General features: G+C 44.7%; 1 protein-coding gene and 1 long non-coding RNA gene across 3 annotated transcripts in view; one reads left to right on the forward strand and one right to left on the reverse strand.

Moving 5' to 3' along the window:
* LOC138684699 (uncharacterized) overlaps positions 1 to 21025 on the forward strand; it is a 337043-nt gene that overhangs the window by 274921 nt on the left and 41097 nt on the right. The window lies entirely within an intron of this gene.
* Positions 15359 to 21025, reverse strand: part of ANTXR2 (ANTXR cell adhesion molecule 2) — a 120232-nt gene continuing 114565 nt past the window's right edge. For both annotated transcript variants that reach the window (XM_069778904.1, XM_069778895.1), the window contains one exon: positions 15359 to 17245. In XM_069778904.1, the coding sequence (XP_069635005.1) occupies positions 17207 to 17245 (39 nt within the window). In that variant the 3' untranslated portion in view covers positions 15359 to 17206. The remainder of the gene's footprint in view (positions 17246 to 21025) is intronic.

Raw genomic sequence — 21025 nt, forward strand, 5'->3', positions numbered from 1 at the left:
AGAACTTCACCTATTTCTCCAGCTGCTTTTAAGAAAAAAGGAATTTTTCATGTAAAAAAAAAAAAAAAGGCTTGAGAAAACAGCTTTTATACCATTTTTATGCATCACAAGAAGCAGGAATGGCATGTTTCCCTTTCTGGAGAGAGCCTTTACCTCAGCACTTCTAAAGCTTTGAGAGCAAAGTCCAGCAAGCAAAGAAGTGAGTAAAAGTCTTTAAGCTGACCTGCACAGGCTGGATTGGACACAAACATTGTGTCAGATAGTACCGCCCTGTAAAATTTAAAAAACGGAACTTTTGTTGGTTATCAGATGGCCTCTTCAGAGGAAATTATTTGAAATGGCAAAGCCACTCTGTCAGCTGGTTTGCTTTAGTTACAGATACAGAAATGTTAGTGGCTGGTTTCAGAGAAGTCCTGCAGTCCATATGTTTGTATCTTTAGAGAGAATTACCATAAAGCATGGTTTAGAGGAACCTGGGAAGCTTGCTGTAATCTTTTTGTACAATGACTGCAGAATATACTGGCACATACATGCTTCCCCTTAAAGGGCTGAGGCCAGAGGCCTCGGCCCAATATGTGCATTTCCTTTGGTTTTCTTGCAGAAAACGGAGGGACCCGATCTGTGCATCGGGGCAGGCTGGGACAGGAGAAGAGGCACCGCTGGGAGTTCTTGAACTGAAGGTTTCTCTGGGCATTGTAGATGCCCAGCGATGATGCACTGGACAGCCAAATTCAATCCCTTAGCACCGTGGCTAGTCAGCCGACAGCTGCAAGAAGAAAAGCTGTAGCAGCATTTTAGTGACTGGGTTATTCAGTGCACGGTAGTATTGTACATGCTAACATGGGGATAATCAAACCTTGTATGTCAGGGAAGAAACCAAACTTTGCGTGGACCGGGAAGCATTGTGCAGCTCGTTCCGTGCCCTGCATGATGGTGCCACAGGGGGATGGCTGCATGACTCCCTGGGAAACACCAGGGAGAAGCCGAAACGAAGCACTGGATGTTTTGAGGTATTTTTTTGCAGGCAGAAAAAATAGTTACAGAGCTTGGTTGGGATTTATGATGTACTGTGGCTGCCGCGTCCTCCTTAAAAACTGATTATGGCAATTGAAAATATTTCCTAGTAAGTGCAATGACCCCCAGCTGCCATCAGTCTCCACACTCACTTTCTCTGTGTGCTACTCGAGGAAGTACCAGGGGATGCAGAGAATAGTTTTCACAAATCACGAGGAATCTGTTCTACAGAGTTTCTAACCACAAAGTGAAAACACTTTGATAAATCTATTCAGATAAGAGCAAGTGCATTGCTAGCGAGTCTGGTAGGGCTCTGTGGGCAGAGCCTTGTGGAAAGGATATAGAAGACGTTGGTGCTGCAGAAGGGAAGGAGAATTTGGGTGTCAGCTGGGTGACTTGGGAGCTAAACACTGACCCTGAGTGATCTCTGCCCCTGCTTGCTCTGTGGTTTGTAAAGAAATTCCAATTTCTTGTAGGAGGGCATCCGTGCTGTCGGCCCCTTGCTTTCAAACCCTGGTAACAGGGCCTCAGGCAGCTTACAAATAGCTTAAACCTTGGGTTTTTAAAACTTTAAATAGTGCCTTTGGGATTGTGTTTGTTCAAATCTTTTGTATCTTGGTGGCTGAGATTTTTATCTCTTTGCTGCAATCTTTGAAGTAATACACTGTGCAGTTTGGAAGAAGCTTTGCTTTCTAAGTGGAAACTGATTTTTTTAAGGCTAGGGTTTGCGGTTGTTATTTTTTTGTTTTGCATAGTCCAATTCTGCACGCTGGAAATGAAAGAAAACGTCTTGTGTTAGAGGGTGGGATCGAGACCACGTGATCTCAGCGGAGAGATATAAAAATTCCTGTCTCTGGGTCAGGGCATCCCCGAGCTGCGAATCATGGCCTGGGAGTGTGTGCAGGGAAGATACATATACACTGGCACTGTTGTCATAGCCTTGTGTTTTTGTGCCACTCCTGCCGTGCGTCACTGTGACAGGAAGCTGGACTAGATGGATGTTTGGTCTGAACCGTTACCACTGTAGTGGTATTTTTGGGGGTATTAAAAATAAGCAGTCTGTACAGCTTGGAAGATGAGAGGTGTTGGAGCGGTCCCTGAGCTCATTCTCCTCCTGCCAGAGCACTTGTCATCATCTCTCTCAACCTTCTTTGACTCAGTAGACGGCAATGTATCTTGTTACGTAGTGTTTAGAGGAAGTAGGTTAGCCACGTCTTGCTATACTAGGGCTTTCTGGTTAAAATGTGATGGGGATCTCTAGATCAAGCATAAGCAGTGATTAGCAGTAGTACCTGTAACAGGGCTGGCAGGGACACCTTCTTCACAGAAGGGTCAGATGGCATGGGAAAGGTGCTCTGATACATCATTGCTGCTATCTGGTTTATAAAGAGGAGGGACTAGTTCATTAGGCTTATTCGCTGTGCTGGCAACAGGGAACAGATGGGTGCGTGCCTTTTTGTGCCACACTGCTGGTTCATTAATGGCATTTTCCAGCTGAACAAGAGGCCTCATTCCAATTCAGCTTTTTTGTGGCAAGTGGGCTGAACAGCCAACCTTAGAGCAAGGGTTGCAGCATCCCCATGGACATGCTCTCCGCTGCGGCACCAGCGGTCCCTTCTGGTTCTTCCATTTCTGATGCAAATTGCTGGAGCTTCAAGCAAGGAGCTTAAGTTTTCTGTAGTCCCTAGAAAGCCAGGGGCATCTGCTCACAGTTCTTATTTTAAGTGTGTGTTGACAGGATCTTCACATGCTCTGTTGCTTTGCTGCTGATTTTGTGTTTGCTGGGATTGATCAGGGACATGGCCCCACCTCACCCTGCTGGGTGGCTTTGGGCACGGCAAAGGCCCTTCTTGCCTATGCCCTGCTCGCTGGGTCCTTGCGTTACAGCTGGCTTCCCACTTCATCGGGGCAGTTGCTGCCACCCGGCTTTTCTGTGTGCAGGAACCAGCCCTGCAGCGAAGGCGAACACCGAGCCACGTGTTGCACCTTGGGCGTCGAGAGGGGGACAACTTTGTGCCTGAAAAACAGTCAATGTGTTCCTTCCCCTCTTGCTGCCATCGGTTTGAGGAAGGAAACAGCATCACGTAGATGGTTTTGCCAGTATTTTCTAAAGCAGTTTCTATTTGAGCCGGGGGCAGGCCTGGAACAGCAGGTATGCAGCAGAGCTGTGTTCTGTGGTTGTTCATGCAACTCTCCTTTCTTTATGTGGGTGGGACTTCAGCGTGTGATCTTCCCAGCTATGATTATAAGACAGTATTTCTTCCCTGAGACGTTTCAGTAGCGGTGCAAAGCAGTGAATACCTGGTGGGGTGAAGCAGCACAACCCAAAGAGTGAACAAAAGGCGTGATCTGTGCCTCCCGGATCTCCTAGAAGGCTTTCTTGATATCTAACCTGTATTTTGCAGGTATTTAACTTCATCCATTGCGCATGCATTTACTTTTCACTGCTGTTAACAGGTTTCATACACCACGGATCTTTGCATCCTTCAGTCATTTTTAACCGTTAATACTCAAGACTTGCTATCGCTGATAGCAAAATTACCAAGACAGTTTTTCACCAATTAAAGCTCTAGAAACGATGAAACTGTTGTCTTTCTTGAGGTAAGGAAACCAATCATCACAAGAGTTCAACGTTTACTTGAGTTGCCATGCAGTGGTGCATGAGGTACTGTGGTCAGTCCTCCCTCTTTATTCCTGAGGAAATTGTGGTAACTCAACCGTTCCCTTGGGCATTTATTGGAGGAGATGGAGTTTAAGAAAGCCCAGAAGTGTTGGCATTATCACACACAGTTTTAGGGACAATTATCCCACACTCGAGGCAAAGTTTTCATCAGTGAAGCCAACTCACGATAATGAGAAATTAGATGATAGAGAACAAAAACAGATACTGAGAAGAAAGGTGGGGAAAAGTGTTATTTACTGTTGTCTCTATTGTGCACATCAACGGAGCTAGTAAAAATAGTCCCATGTGGTTTCATTCATCCTGCTGATAGTATTCCTGGGCAGCACCTGCTGTGCAGCCTTCCACCCGGACCTTGTTGGAGGCCTGTGTTCCCCTGTTGTGGTGGGATGTGGCACCTCAGCGTGCTGGAGCCGGCACACGGGGCTATGTGTCAGCCAGCTGTAAATGCCCAAGTGGCGGAGTCATTGCATGTGGAAATTATAGAATAAGGGAAAGCAGCAGCAGCTGCAGTTTATGCGTGAAGAACCTCTGTAATGCAGCAGGTCTGCAGAGGCACAGTTAACAAGGGGTTTCTCTGCTCACTCCTGCAACTGGGGCATCTCCCTGGTCTTACCTTCACTTTTAACTGCGCGGGGTCCTGGGTGCAAGCTGACTGCTCCTGTGTTAGAGACGAGAGCCTCTTTCTTGGGTTTTTGGGTTAGCACATGGCAGGTCACACCCTGCAGGAAAAATTATGCTCTCCCGCTGTAAGAGGATTATGGATGTAGGAGGGTTATGCCGACTTGCTTGGCAGAACGGGAAGCGAATGGGAGGCCTGTAACTTGAGGGACGTCCCTGCCATGTTACTGAGCAGCCGGCAGTGGGGTGCTGTGAAAGGCGCTCTGACAGGCACGGGCTGGACAGGCAGCTGGGCACGGTGACGAAGCGCCTCTCCCCTAGCTTCATAAGAAACGGGCTGGAGGCAGAGACATTTGGGAACGCAGCCCTGACCAAAACAGAAGGAAAACAAAATTCACCGGCAAAGGAGTTGAACTTGGGCTATCATCATTCAAACTAATTGAGCATGTGCCCTTGTTCCTTCAGGCCGCAGGAGCTCTTAAGCCCCTGGGTTGAATCTCCAGCAAGTTGATTTTGAAATGAAAAAATCAGGAGGCCTGTTTAACAGGGAGGCTGTGTGTACATGGGGCTTATTTGAGGAAAAGTATGTCTCTAGGGTCAGTTTAGGTACCTGCAGATCACTACAGGGCCCCAGAATTCAGCGTTTCATTATGCTTTTATTTTCCTTATAAGTTGTTGTTCTTAATCTCTGGAGAATGCAAACAGGAATAGTCAGTATTTAGTGATACTGAGATACCAGTCTTAGCCAGCTCTCGTGTCAGCCATGTGTTGCACAATCACAGCAACCTGCAGCTAGGCCTTGTCTCAGTTTCTTCTGTTTGGCACTGCTTTCTCCTGCATATTTCATCAAAAGACCATGGGTTATGCCAACACTCAGAGTATGCCCAAATCACAGGGAAGCGTGGTGTTCCTCACCGGCCTAACGCATTGCAGCAATGGTCAGCACCAATGACTTTTCTCCTTGGCAAAATCAGCCCTAAGACAGCAGAGATTTGTGAGTCACTTACGAAACCCCTCCCAGCCTGCTGGCCGTCGGGGCTGCATCGCTTCAGCTGAAAGTCGGATTGTTCCCATGACGCCTTGGCGGGCTGTGTTCCCCCGTCCCTCGCAGCCGCTCCTTTGGCAAGCCCCTTGGCCAGGGCCTGCGGTGACCTTTGTAAGAAACAGGCCCCCTGCACCAAATTTCAGCCGGTCCCTCTGCAACGGGATCGTTTCCACTCCTGAAAACTGTTGAGCTCATGGGGAGTGATTTTCAAGAGCTCTTGGCACTGGTTTGGCTGTGGGCTGATGTCAGTGATAAAGTCCCATTTATTTCCAAGCTGCAGCGTTAAGCTTTGGTGAAAAGCTTCTGAAAATCCTGTCTGAAGCAGTTTTTCATCAACACCCACTAACAGATTGTTGGGGTGGAGAAGGGAAAGAGAAATCTCTGCGCTGTGTGACTCCCAGGAGCCACTGCCTGTCCAACCCATCCTTCAGCTTGCTTTGGCTAGGACATAGCATGGGCTGGGGGTGTACGATTAGTGAGTTGGGCTGGCGGAAAGGGGGAAGGTGCAGCCTGTTATCTCTTGAGCTCTGTCTTCAGCTTTGCTCGTACTGTCCTTCTAGCCTAGGTGTTGTGGGAGTTTCAAGAACAGAATGAAGGCAGCTCTGGAGGCTCAGGGGCCAGAGAGGGTCAGAGGGTTATCTCCTTGCAGCTTATGCCAGTACCTACAGGCCCGCTGTGCATGCTTGAGCCTCGTGCAGTGCCATGGGAAACCCTGGCATGAGGCAAAAGTCAAAAAGCTTTTCATGATAGGAAGCAGAAGAATAGCATTCCCTTAGGTGCAGGGAGAGAGGCAAGTTTTCCAGCCTGAAGTCAACTCAGAAATCTGCTTTCACTCTCTCTCTGTAGAGCTTGGTTTGGCTTCTATGTAATATGTTTAAAATGGGATGTTTTCTCTCTTCCCTTGGAAACCTATGCAAAACAGGAAGGTAAAAGAGGGAGTCAACATGCCCCTCGTGTGCTAAGCAAGTGACTTACCTTGTGGTGTGCCATTGTGCAGCACGGTATCATGGCAGCCCGCCACGCATAGACTTATGAACCCTATAGCTGCGCCGGAGCATGCAGCCTTGTAATTCCACTGGTACAGCGGTGGGAGCCAGAAATGTGGCCCTGAGATCCTCTCCTTCCTTTGACAGCCATAAGTAAACTGCACATCTAACTGTGAGCTAAGAGCAGCTGAAGTATGTAAATAGCTCCCTGAAATGCAGCTGTGGTGGCTTCACATGGGAGAGCCACCCTGTTTCTCTGCTGTGCCTTGAGTTAACACAGGAAGGGGAAAAAGTGGCATTTCCAAAAGAGTGTGGGAGCTTCTGAGTAGTTCTGGCCTTAAAGATACTTTTTTGTAGGTATAATTGCATGAAAAAACATTCTTTTTTGTCAGACTGGCATGTCTCAGCCTGTGCCTGTTGCCCCTGATGTTCTGTTTTTATCTCACAACTTGATGACTCAGAATTTGTACTGTAGCTGTGCACATGCACAACGTGTCCTGCTGCTGCTGCTGCAGGACACGCGTGCTGGATCCCTGAAAGCTGAAGGAGTTAAAGTGCTTTCAAATTGGCCTATTCATGCTAATAAAGTACCTTGGAGCTGGTCCAGCAGGCAGACACCTGGGTATTATTCGAGCATCTGACACCCCTAGAGAACCAGAGCCTTGATGAGCTTTATAGACTCACAGAAATCTTGGAAAAGAAAGGAGGCTTTCCATAGAAAATGGATTTTCAGGGCCAGCTGAAGGACATGACGTTCAAGATCATTGCTTTAAAATAATTTCAGCTGCAGTTAATGTGAAGCAAAGAAGAAAAGAAAACCCAAGACAGTGAAAGGATAATTAATTCTGAGTTTGAACTGCAATTTGAAAGGGCTATATTGTGAAGTGACCCTTTACCAACTTATAACTGAACTGGCTCTTCTCATAAAACCCTTTTACAGATGAAATGTAGTGTTGTTTTACTTTTATACCATATGTTTGTTCTCCCCTAGTATTATGGACTGACCTTGAATTCAAAGCTTTCTTAGAAGAGACCGATGTCACGAGGGGGTACTATGGCAAGTCCCGAGAGCACCGGCACAGGCTTTGCTGCAGCAAAGCACTCTCCAGAGCCAACCCAGGTTTCCCTTGGTCTTGCAGCATGGCAGCTGGCTGTCCCCTGAGCTCATCCCAGAAGTAGTCCATCATCCTTGCTTTTTTCTACCTTCCTTCTCCCCAAATAACCATAACATGCGCTTTTGCCAAGATAAGTTTTGCAAAACACATTTTTTGACTGTTTAGCCATCCCTTTAGGGAGCTACAGTGTCCTCACTCCCTCAGGGGTCTCACCCCATAAACCTTCTTTTCTCCAAGGCAGCTTTCGGCTCTAAGCGAACTTGCGTTAATAGATAACGCTCTCTGGCTCTGACCTTATCTACCTACTGCGTCTCCTCCATTTCTAGTACATTTTGCACTAAATTTCTTCAGAAGCTTAGAGATGTTTTTTATGAGGAGATGTTCCAGTGACTAAAGCCTGTACAGAATATGATGTTTGTTACTGGGCAATCCCACTGTAATTTGAAAAATATATATTTCTGGCCTACTTACTCTTCTTCAGTTTATAGAGGATCCAAATAAAAAGCATTACGGCCAGACCTCTAATGAGATTCACATTTTGGACATCATATTAGTACAATAATGCATTTCACACTGTTGTTTCCTAATTTGCCTAATCAAATAAAAGGAGATCAAGCATTACATAGCCCAGCCTCCCCATTCCAACAAGGTAACACTGAACCCATCAGTTTTGCAGTTCAATTAATTTTCCCTACACAGGTTGGCTAAAGCACATAATTTAATCAGCATTTTGCAGTTCTGTCAATAGACACAATACATTCCGGGTGTTGACAATGCGCTGAGCAGCTGTCTCGAGTACCAAGGAATTGCTGAGTGCACGGATAGCGTGGAGAGGTTTTTGGAAGGAGTAAAGGCACCTTGGGTTGCTGCATTAAATGCTGTTGTGTCGGCATGCCATAGTGGTCCAGGTTCTTTGCTTTAGCATTCAGCTGCCTGGTAAATAAAATGCTTTGCTCTAGCACTGTAGTCAGAGCAGGCAGGTTTCCCCGTGCTATCAGTAGGTTATCCAGGGGAGTAAGGGACATCACTGGTGCTCAGGCAGATGGCCAGGGCCGATGTGGTACTTGGCTTCTCAGGTCCTGAGTAAATGCTAAAGTAAGTGATTTGGTCAAGGAGGAATCTCTCCACAGCTGATTCTAGTCTTGTAAATAAAATCTAGAGATAGGCAAGAAGTGTTCTTAAGGTACAGCCATTTCCTTAACGATATCTTAGAAGCAGCATGATGTTAGGAAAAAGTTTTCATCTTTCCTTTGAGTTACCACAGAATGCTGTGCTCTAGGAGCGCCGAGAGGTTGTGGGCGTTGGTGCCCTCAGCAAGTCCTCAGCTAGCCGTCAGCTGGGGATAAATGAACTTTGTTTGCCACACTCAAGCAAGTGAGTATGCAGAGAACATAAGAGAAGAAATGAGTGTCATCGAAGGTGGCCAAGGTGCTACATTCTGTCTGAACAGAGTTTGTAATGAGCCAGTTCTTTTTCTGATCTTTGATGTCCACTGAGGGGACTGTCCTACTGAGCATCCTAAGCAGCACTGCAGGTAGCTGAACGCTTTTTTGTGTACTGCTTGATCCACCGTACAGAAAAAAGCAGTTCTACATATATAAATTGCGTGCTTAAATCTGGCATCCCTCTCTTGACTGTGGAGCAAAACCGAGAACTTCAAAATAAGCTGCAGTATTGTTGCCATTGCAAATACTTTTCTCCTACAACATGTTGGAGAATTTAGCAGAATAATTTGAGACTACATTTTTTAATGGAAAACCAACTAATAGGCTGGGCTTGGGCCTTTGTTATAATTCATTGTGATTTAGGAACAGCATTTCAGTGCCTGTGATGGAATAGCAAGAGCTAAAAATCATAATAGAAAAACCCCAAAGTATAAAAGAAAGTTTTAGTTCTGTTTCCCTGGAGATTTGTTCCCGGGTTTCGCTCTGCTGTAGAGCACATCAGACTGTTTCTGTGCAGATGGGATTTTTGCCTCAAAAAGGTGCATTTGTTCCCAATCACATTCATGAGATGTTCGTGTAGTTTGTTTTAATCAGCTTCCGCACAGTGCCGGTGGCAGCACGTGTCAGGTGCGCCGGCTGTGGGGGTGAGCCACGTGTGGTAGGCGTGCTCAAGCTTGTGCAGCTCTGGGCACGGGGAACTTCTGGCCGAGGAGTTTAGGCATCCCCTTGGGCCCAAGCTGGTCTGCAGCGGCCCTTTGTGCCGTCCCAGCCTGCAAACTTAATTGTGTGTTTGTGCTTTATCTAATGTCCTCCTTCCCTGGGATGCCTGGGGCCAAGTTCTCCACAGCATGTTGGTAACAGAGGTCCTGGGCCCAGCTGCTTTTCCTGCTTCAGCTTGGTGCTGGCACCCTGGCTTCAAAAGCCAGATCAGCAACTTGCCAGCAAGTCTGACGTTGGGGAACCTTTCTTTTTTCTCTGTAACTTTGCTCAGCAGGAAGCAGCAGTTTGTCTGTATGGGAAGTCTCCCGTGGGGTCCCCGTCCCCCACGACAGCACCCCATCAAGTCAGTTCCTGCAGAGATATTGGCAAGGTGAGGAACTGCGTAGCTCCCAGGGCTTGGAGGTGACTGTCGTGGCTCTTTGTTGTCAGATACGTTTTCTTTGTCCCTTACATGGGACTTGAATAACAGGCAAATTTGTGCTGAAACAGGCATGAGAGACCTGATCCGCAAGGCAGACAGGCCCACTCCTACAACACTTGTACTTCACTGTTGCTTGGGTAAAGACTTGACTTCAACATGTGGTCCAAGTAGCTCTGCGGAAGGCAGCAGCTACAGCCACAGGAAACCAGCTGAGAGAATCCTATGGATTCCAGTTTGGGAAAATAAGCTCATTTACAAAATAAGGCAGAAGAAGCAAATGAAAAAAATAAGTGTGAATTAAATAATATGACTTTGGTGCAAACATGTAGATCAGCTGTTTGCTTTTCCATAGGATGCAGAGCCATCCTTGTAACACGGTAAGAGTCGTTGTAAGTTTACTGCCAAAAAACATAAAAATCATTGAGTATAGGCAGTTTCTTGTATCCAGAGTCCCTCATTATATTAAAAAAAATTATTGCAGCAGAAAATTTACAAGTGCATCACAGGACCCACTTGTACTGTTAAACAGATGGCACCTACACAAGACCCAAAAATATATAACAATTTTAATTGAGCCAATGCAAAACAGATTTGTGAAATAAAATAGTACATGCCAGGTCTAATAAGGCTCTTACTAGCAATTTTGACATTAAGTAATTTTGTAACAGCACAAGAGGTATTTAGAAGATGCTCATTAGCAAATTATCATTTACTTCACATGCTTACTGTGATCTCTTAAGTTCCTGATCAGTACGATTCTACCTGCTTTCATTTTTCCTTGGTACAGTTTGTCTGCCTCCTTTTGACATTTGAGGCTTGCCATTTTAATGGTATCGTTTTCAAATTCAGCTCCTTGGGCTGGATCCTTTTCTCTTTGCTGAGGACAATGGCAAAACCTCCCCACCCCCTTAAGCAGTCTGAAAGGGAACATTTCTCTCTCGTAACACTTGAGCTTGGCTTCGACAGCAGATGACCTCGTTATTTATGCCTGTTCTGCTGATAGAGCCAGGCTGAAATTTTTGACATGGAAGCAACGTTTAACCTTTCTGTGTCACCCACCACTGAGCAAACCTGCTCTTGAAAAAGGAAACCTCTGTGCCCACTGCAGGCTGCTGTGGAGGACAGGGTCTGCGGAGCCTGTTGCTGGTCGTCCGTGTTCCGGCCCGCTCTCAGTACGGGCGAGTGGAGCTCTGCGTGTGGGGAAATGCAAATCTGAGCTCCTGTGAAAAATCTGTCCCTTTTTCTGCCTGACAGTATGTATGCACAGAGAAGGTGGCTCTAACAAGACGCACCCCGACTTATGCGCTCACATCCGAAGACAGGTACTGTCTTTCTAGGTCAGGTTATTGTTATGTCGCCTTCCTTCTCCCAACTCCTCACGTTATCTCTTGGGAGATCCTCTGAGCTGCCAGGTGCTTCCCAAGCCACGGCAGCCGTAGGACGGAGAAAGAAGTCAGTAGTGCTTCTGCGAGATTAGTACATTTGGATTAGCTATGGAGAGGGAGGCGTGTGCTTACCGCAGGACATCCCCGGCACACCTTACAACTTCTGAAGAGCTGGGAAATGCTCAGCAGCGCGCGAGGGGCACAAGCAGGAGCGGTCAGAGTCAGGCCCTGCCTCCCAACGCTGCAGATTTTAGTTTCCAAAATTCTCCTCAGAAGCTCCTCTTGCGAGCGAGAACTTCCAGTGAGCTAAAATCTACAGACAGATGGTGATGGCACCTTCGCTGCTTCCCAGTGAGCTAGAAAAAAGAAAACTGTTCTGCAGCAGACCAGTGTTATTTCAGTCACAAGGTAGCAGTCAATAACCACAGGATAAAATGTGTACTTTTGCCACCTGGAAAAAAACTAATTGATAGCACTCAGTTTCTTCACCTTTCCCTGCAGCCTAAATTGTGACAAATAAAAGAGACAATTCTCCCCCAGCTGGAAAGGGATGGTCTGTCTAAAATGGCAGAACACAAAATTCCCTAGTCCCTTCCCACATGCAGGGAGGAAAAGCAAAAGGTAAAACCTACCCTACTTGCGGCTTTCACCTTTTTTTTTTTTCCTTGGGTACATCAACATGATTTGAATTGTAAGGACATGCTTAAAAGTGAAAACATTGAACAGTGCAGTCTTATGTCACCACAAATTTTGAAGAGGCTGGATAACTGTGTATTCAGAGTCTTATCAAAATCACGGGGAAGGGATGTAAACATGACTTGCATGAGGTACCATTTACTGAGATGGTTAAAAAATAGTGATCTTTCGCCTTGGAAAAAAAAAAGCACACCAACACACACGGGACTTAGGATTGCACCCACAATGCAGGCGTGTTAGTACATTTTAATATGATGATGTTAAGTAAACATCAGTATGTAAACTGCAGAGCTGTGATGTCGCATTAAGGATGATTAAAAGAGGAGAGGCGTGGCATGGTAATTTCCTGCAGGAAAAACACCGGCATGAATTTATACCAGCCAGCCCAGGCTTTCATGCAGTGCTCGTGACTCGGCATGAACCTGCATCGTGGCACTCGAGAAAATTCCCTTACCTTTCACCTTAGACAGATCAGCCTGACCCATCTCCTTTGGTTTAAGGCCAGCAGATTAATGCTTGATGAAAGCTGCAGTTCTTGTTAAATTAAAAAACAACTGAAAGGGAACACTGAAAAATTAATTTTCATTTTTATTTCATATTAACTTCAGCCAATTAATTTCTGCTACTAACAAAATTTATAAAATAAAACCAGCCTTGCTGTATTTAGGATATTCTATTGTCCACAATACTGTTACCTGTTCCTATAAATCCTACTTTGTCTTGGTCGTAACAGGAGCTCCTCAAGGACTGGCTGGTGGTATTTCTGTGTTTTGTACATTGCTCTTTAGAAAAAAACCACATTTTCACCAATGTGCTTTTCTTGCTGGTGATACTCTCATACGTGGTGAGGTATGCATTCTGTTTTTCAGCATGATCAAGTAAAAGGAGCATCAATAAATCTCTTAAAAATTGAGAGATTATTATAGAGTGATGTTTACGTCTCATGCAGACCCAGTTTTGTTTAAATAGCTCGCCTGTGAACAGCGTTTGCAGACATCTAGGATTACCAGGGAATTGAGCATAAAGGCAGTGAAACCAGCTTTCCCTTTTCCTAACGCTTCAGGTTGGGTTTTTTTCTCAGTTCTACTGCATCTGAAACAGGTTTCAGTGTAGCTGGTGGCATCTGGGTGAGAATCCATTTAGATTTCTTGTCCCCTGGAATTAATACTTGCTTCCCCGTAATTACTTTGCCTCATGTTGTACGTCCACAGTATGTTGTCAGCGCATTGTCTTTGTGAGCAAGGTGTGTACCGTTTACAGAGCTGGTATTGAGGCAGAACTCGTAGTTCGATTACAGTGAACGCAAATGAATGCTCAGTATCTGTGCAATACGAGGCATCCGCAGGTAAGTGAAGTAACACACCACTCGAGAGAAAAATGGTTCTTATTGTCACCCGTCAGGGCATTGCCACACAGCCAGATTTTGTAGGTTTTATTCTTTTCTTAGCTCTGTGTTAATCTTCATGCTTACAACATAAAAACCCCAAGCGTGTTCTGCTTTTCAGGGGAAAGTCTCTAGAGACCAAACCGGTGTCCCAAGTACTGACTGCAGCATCCAAACCGCAGTGCAGCACACGGGGACGTGAGGCTACGCCTCTGAGGCTTGCCTGGGGATGGCCGTCTCAGGCTCCGCTCACCAGGGCCGTGGCGGTAACCACTCGCTTTGTACTGACCAGAAACCTGGAGCACGCGTTCCTGGAAAACACTGTGCCTTCCTGAGAAGGGAAACTTGTCCGATCAGACGTTCTTTCTCCCGTCATTTTTTGAGAGATCAGAGTTTTCTTAAACAGGTTTAACATGTGAAGGGTCACACCACCCAATGCCTGTAGTTGCCATGTCATCTGTATTTGACGGATCTTTCTGACATGGAAATAAGATACTGGGGAGCAGGCATCTTGTTAAAGAGTTACTTCAGACTGTGGGGTTTATACACGCTTCTAAGTAGAATGTTTTCTGGATCAGTCTTACGCTCATTTAATTTTTCAAGAGACCGTTAGTTTCCTTAGGCAGGCTAAAATAGATACCAACAATGTTATCAGGACATGGTCCTTTCTGTAACCAGATAGCCAAGGTTTGAAACTGTGCAAGGGACGTACTCTATTAACCCTCACGATTGTGGTTTTCTCAAGCATTTTGAGCTCTCGTGCCAAGGAAGTCTTACTTTGTGTCATTTTGAATCAGTGGATTTTAAAGTAGTATTACCCTATGCCTCTTGCCCCCCAAATTATTTGTGACAGATACTCCACACTGTATAATAATGAAACTCTTAGGGTATTATCTTCAGCTAAATGAAAAGTGTAAGGTACTGTAATATCATGCCAATTACAAAGGAAAAATCAATGTAGATACCTGAAATACGTTTTTGCTTGGTTATCAGCCACTCTGTGAAAAATTGCACGTTCCACAGTTTTTAATGCATATGGATAGACGGCTAGAGAGGACAAAAGATTATTAGTGGATTTCTATTTCTGTGGCTCTGTTTGTTACAAATATTCTTTCAGAGACGGCAGATACATGTGAGGGAAAAAATCCTCTTCATCTGCATGTTTTCCTGTTATGCAACACGCTGCTCAAAATGCAAGCTGACAATTCCAGCGATATCTCAAAAGAAGTGTCGTGTTTACATTAAAAATGGAGGAAAAATAAGTACAACAGAGCTGAGTTTATTTTAACTTGGTGTCTGATGAGATCAGTGTTTCTGCCTGTACCGCCTCAGTATCTCGAGGAGTGGTACAGAACCTCACGTGTGTCCTAGCAAACCTACCTAGTTTTGGTTCTTCATCTAGAGTTAAGCTGGTGAGTACACAGAGATTTAATCAGTGGCTTGAAATAAGCCAAAGACTTGTCGATGGCTGGGCTTCGTCGATAAATCAGCCTTCTGTACGCAACTGGGCTAAAACGTCCCCAACCAACAGCCAGTGGTACCGAAGCTGCGATTTCGCGAGGTACAGGAGCAACATGCCACCTCTGTGGGCACTTTATTGTTCTGTGTACGTGACTTACATACTGTACGAGCCGGTGTCTGACAGGTTCTTAATAGCTGTGGAACAGTCGGGAGCCCCTGAGTTAGGCTGTGGCACGCCGCCTCGGCACACCACGCAGGGCCGCAGGAAGGTGGGCTTTCTTTTGAAGCCGGTGTTGAGGGTGACTGTGTAACTGGCAAAATGAAGGTGTAAGTTGTGAAGAGGATGGGTGGCTATGGGGGAGGAGAAGAAGAAGGAAATAATCACTGAAACTTAGATAATAATTTTATTTATAGTCTAATGTGCACACATGGCTGTTGATGATGAGGCTACCAGTGACATAAATAAACTCAAGCAAAAGATGTAAGCAAGTGGATATATGTAAAGGCTTCTTTGGGCAGTGCCACAAATTTGGACATCGACCAAGAGAATTATTTATGTCTCTTGCAATTTCAATGAAGAACACAAAGGAGATAATTGGACCAGGATGCTTCGCATTGCTCTTTCCATCTTGCGCACGCTCATGCCCACCAAATGTGAAATGTTCGCCTTTTCCCCTCCAACGTGATGGTTGCTGAACTTATTTTTAGTGTCATTTGATAAGCCTCCCTACTCGCAGAGAGACATCCCACTGACCCAGCCACTGGTCATTGTCTATACCAGTTCCCATCAAAGCGGGCGCGCTTTGTCAGGTTTCGACTCGAATATCCATTTTGCATCTGAAGTACAGTATCGAAAGTGACTGGATCATTTGAGCCTTTTTCTTCAGCTGCTCCCTCCTTCCTCCCCCACAGTGTTTCCGCTCACGCTAACATAATTTGGCATCGTCGACGTGACACGACACTGGTTTTTCTAAAAAATTATAATACATACATTGTCAATGTTTTCTGATGGCCGGCGCTCCCACAAATTTAATTTATAAACTGATGGAAGGAGGTCTTTTTCCACTGCTGAATCTCAACCAATGCTCGGTGCCCCCTCGAAAACCGAGTAATGCACATACAGTAATAGGTCATTCAATGTCAAAAGGCATAAAAAAGATGAGCAAAATCTTCACAGGCTGCTGCTTGCTGTTGCCTTTAATTATATTAATTAAACTTTGAAATTCTCATGCAAAGAGAGTTGCTGGCTTGTGACGCTGAAGAGCCCTTGGAGATTTGGGGCGGGGGGGGGGGAACCCTGAGATACCAGTTTAGTGGCTACTGCTTTTTTTGATCTAAAAAAAAACCAAAAAACAAAACATAAGCCTACGACTGCTAGGTATGTTTATAGATGATGATGTTTTATGCGCTACTGAACTCTGAATGCAGGAAAGGGGAAAAAACCACCAGCCACAGTGTCAAGGTCTTGAAGCATCAGTCCCTCAAACTCCGCTCAAGATCTCTGGTTACAGGCTGTCTTCCCATGGAATAACGCTCTATTAATTTTCTTCCTGTCCCGGGTGCATAATGAAAGAAAGGTGTCTTCAAAAACTAAAGGGCAAAGTCTTGCTTGCTACCAATACCTTGAGGCATCCTGTCTACATTTTGTCATGCGTGTGCACTTTTCAGTGTTAGAATGACAAGACTTCCAGTCAGAAGGTTCCCGTAAGGCACGATGCGATGGGAGACTCGCAAGGGTTTTGTGATCTGACATCGCTGTAAGGCACTCAACTCTTGTGCTTGCTTAGCCTGGTGGGAATTTTTATCCTCTGCCTTTGGCTAGTAGTCCCTGTTTAAGTAACACGTGCCATCTCTGCATCTGAGAAACTTTGCATCTCTGCTAAAAGCACATTACATCCTGAGAATTTGTAGTCCTTAAAAAAACATAAAGTAACAAAAATAGAAAAACATTATCATCTTTGGTGTCTGTATTCTCCCTTTTGTGTTCTATAAAAGCATAGGCACGCAAGTCAGTGCTTCTCGTCACTGTTGCAAATCAGAGAGTATCAACGCACTGGGGTGAAACACGGGAGCTCAGTACAGCAATGCTGGCCCCTGGGAGCGGGGAATGCAGAAACCTGCTTCTGATTCGGGCTTGAAGATGATCCAAGAAATGCGAGGAAGTGCTCGGTTCTCTCTGCTTGGTTGAAAAGTGGCAATGTGGCTGTCTTTCCTCCTGGTATCCTCTCCTCCTCTACTGAGATTGAACTCGGGTGAAGTTGATACATCGGCCCTGAGGGGGGGAGAGAGAGAAGCTCTTATTGGTGGAGTAATATATGCAACCAAGATTTTCAAATGCTGACTATTAGATGCTAGAAGAAGGTTGTAATTTAAATTCAGATGTTTGTGAAAATAACACACCCATGAAAAACCTTTTAAGAATTAATGGAAATTACCCAGAGTGAGCACTACATTTGACTTACAAATTTATGATGTTAGGAAAGCAGCGATGACACGTAAGACACGTTTTGAACACTGTCAGGTCTTTTGTGAGGATAATTTACAAATTCTTGGTAACTGTAGCGAGCAAACTCAAACCTATCTAAACATGGTAAAGGAAGATCATGCTGAAGACAGAAACTCCCCACAGATCTCCCCCAAGCCAAATCCTCACGCAGTGCAGATGAATGTGACGGTTAGTTAGCAGAGCTGCTGCTGATTAGAAACTGTATTTTATTAGCAATAACCCAAGCTCTGCATCTATAAACTCTGTTCTTACGTGCTTTAAAATCGCTGTGCACAAAAAGGAAAAGTGGTTTCTCTTGGTGTCATACCCGAGTAAATACCTTTCTCCCAGAAATGGGCCCAGATGAATTTTGACAGCTTTTGGTGTGCTGAATGAAACAAATCCACTAGCAAAAATCATGACCCCTTTTTATTAATTTGCTGAAGTAGGGTATACTCTCAACAGAACAGCTCCTCTCTTTAAACAGCTCTTCAGGGCACACCAGCGATACCCTTCCTTTCTGTGCTGGAAAAAGCCAGCTTACATCGAGCCTTTGTTCAGGACTTCACTTCTCCACTATTTCTCCAAGCTACGAAATGGAAGTAATAAGCACTTGAATGAAAACATGTATGGTATGATTAGTGATTGCCAGCCGGTATTGCATGTTTTGGTATGAGGTTCGTCATTAATTACAAAATCTCTCCATTCGATTGGGCTGAATTTCATATTCCTTTTCATTTATTTATTTTCATCTAAACGTTTTACCGGTTAATGGGGAGGGTGATTGCACACAGTGTTATTTGGCATTACTCAAGCAAGTCTCAGCTGGCACCTGCCCTTGACTGGCACGAAAGGGGAGGCGTTTTGATCGAGGGGTTTTTTTTTTTTTTTCCTGACGCTCTTCTAATGATTCTACTCCTGCCAACTGTATAATAAATATAAAACTGGTGAATAGGTGGGTACAGTAACTGTAATAACTTTTAGCTGCTACCATCTGTATTATAAATGCAGAAGACATGCATAGAGATCAATCAGGAGTGCAAAGAGACTCCTTTAAAGGCAAAGTGTAATAGGCCTGGACAACTTTATGCACCTTTCCATTTGCTTGGTTTGTTTGGTGGTGGTTTTTTTTAATTAAGTATATCAAAATGAATTCTGTAGTAAAAGCAAAGTATTTCTGGAGCACAAAATCCAGAAATGCTGTGCAACGCGAGCACTTCTGACCACAGAGCTAATGTTAAATAAACACCAACAGCAAGGATGTTTACATCCAAGTTAATGCTACAATGGAAAAACAAGACTCTGCAAAATGCTAGCAGGAAACAGGTAATAGGGGAATTGCAGTAGTTCCTAGCTGATGTAATTAATACTACCGTTTGGCTATCGATACAAAATTTCTGCTTTTGTTTGTAGCTTTCTCACTGTTCTTTAAAGATAGTTACCAGTACGTGAATTTGTATGAATTTGGAGCAAATGATTTGACTATGACTCATTTTGCTGTTTGCATTCAGTTTGCATTTAGAAGGTGTTTAGGTGGCTCAATGCTTTACCTGAGGTCTGAAATAATCACTGGAATCCAAAATAAATTATTCAAGGCCTGACTACATAAAGTCGCTAAGTGCAGCACGTTAAGAGGGGCTGAGTGTGGGTTTAGCTCTTGAGAATGGCGTTAATGAACTATATAACAGATGTCATTAAAGGGGCAAACTAGCCCCTTAGCTCTAGGGAAGGTGGTGTTCTGTGGCCCTAGGAAGGATTTCCAGCTGAAGAGCCATGTATAGAAAATGAGGGAGAACTTCCACCTTGAAACCTGTTTACCACAGACAGCATGGGTTTCCATCTCTGCCTTCGCTGGGATCCTACCAGGTAGCGCGCATGTAACTGTCACTGCGAATCGCCTGTGAGCCGCACCAGCAGTGAAGGCTGAACCACTCCGTGGCTACAGCTGCTCCCTCTGGTCTGTCCTGGCCGCTCCGGGGCAAGGGGGGACATGGCAGGTCTGTAGCACTGTGCCCCGCTCTGCTGGCCAGGTGCCTTCTCCTAAGTGCCCTGCAAATTTGGAGGGTCCGTCATCTTCTAAAGGCTGACCATGAATGGTAGATGATTTTTGAACAATATAAGGGGGGAACTGAGGAGGAAAGGGAACACAATAAACCTGTTCCAAAATGAGTTTGGAAATTGTGAAGCCTTAAAATAATATTTAGAGGTGGTATCTTAGGAGTTACAGGGCATAGCTTTCACTAGAATGAAGAAAAAGATGTTCTGTTTTGTTCTAAACACGTCTTCTCTGCCAGCCTCTAGTAAGGGTTAGAAGGTTTTTGGAAGATGCTCTTGTGGTATTTCTTTTTTTCCTTTCTACCTGAGGTAGAGTCACTGCTACTCTGAACCTACCCGTAGGCATTAAGTTAGCAATTATATTTGATGTGTGATCAGATAGTGCTATAACTTTTGTGAATTTCTGTACTGGCAACTTTGATTACCTTTTCTTACTTAAGAAAACTGGAGGATGAGAGATTTCAAATGAAAACAAAGCTTTCCATGCAAGAAACCATTTTTTGTGTACAATGTGATGCTTGCAGAGGACAGAGCTGAAATCAGGATGTTGGAAAATACACTGGAAGTGCTAATTAATGAGAAGGTCAGGAAGACTGTGGTGTCATTAACGGAACAGCAAATACTGCACGCCGACATAGGAGAGAACAGCTTTTACGTTTAGGTAATGGGATGTGACAAGGTGCCTGGTTTCACAATACCTACACATGAAATGCATTAAGAAGTAGCTTTCAAGCCAACGTAAAGGGCTCTGAGCTCTCACCATGCCTGCAATTTCAGTCTAACTTGTGCAATTACCATACGCACCTTTCATATTGCTATTTCCTAGCAAAAATGGATACATGTATATCAGCAAGCCTTTCTCTTGGTCTGTTTGCCGCAGTTGGTTTTGAGTACGTAACTCTTTCCCCTAAATGCTGGCTTAGAGGGTTTTTCCTTCCAGAGCAAGTAGTTCTGGATGTAGCAGGGACAGAAGAGATCCTTAAATGAGCAATTACCATAGTGGTTCCCCGCTCATCTCCCATGGTCTCTGCCCCCAAACTCCTTACTCAAGGACTCAGGGGAGAGGAAGGAGAACAAGAAGCAATTGTTTGGTCAGCCACACCCCTGATCATGTAACCCATCCAACAGGCAGACAAAACACCATTAACTGGAGTATCTCAAAGCACCTAAGAAATACCAGCTATCAAAACACTGTCAATATCGGACAATAATAGATAATAGCAAATGCACTGTAAGTAGTTTAAGTAAGATTTTAAACGATTCACATTCGAGATGGGCACACTGAAGTAGGCAGAAGATAAAAGACTAATTTTCAGTTGTTAAGGATTTATCGCTCCAGATCAAACCAATACGAACTGTAGGTTTTCATCAACGAGAAAAACGGGTTGTATGTGATGTAACCAACATCACTGTCTTCGTGCAAGTTGGTTTTGAGAAAAAGATGCATACTTGTGTAAGCCGTTCCTCTAAATGAATTCAAAACTTCCCATGTAGTGGTATCTATTTCATCAT

Source organism: Haliaeetus albicilla, chromosome 1, assembly GCF_947461875.1.
Source record: "Haliaeetus albicilla chromosome 1, bHalAlb1.1, whole genome shotgun sequence".
Classification (NCBI taxonomy): domain Eukaryota; kingdom Metazoa; phylum Chordata; class Aves; order Accipitriformes; family Accipitridae; genus Haliaeetus; species Haliaeetus albicilla.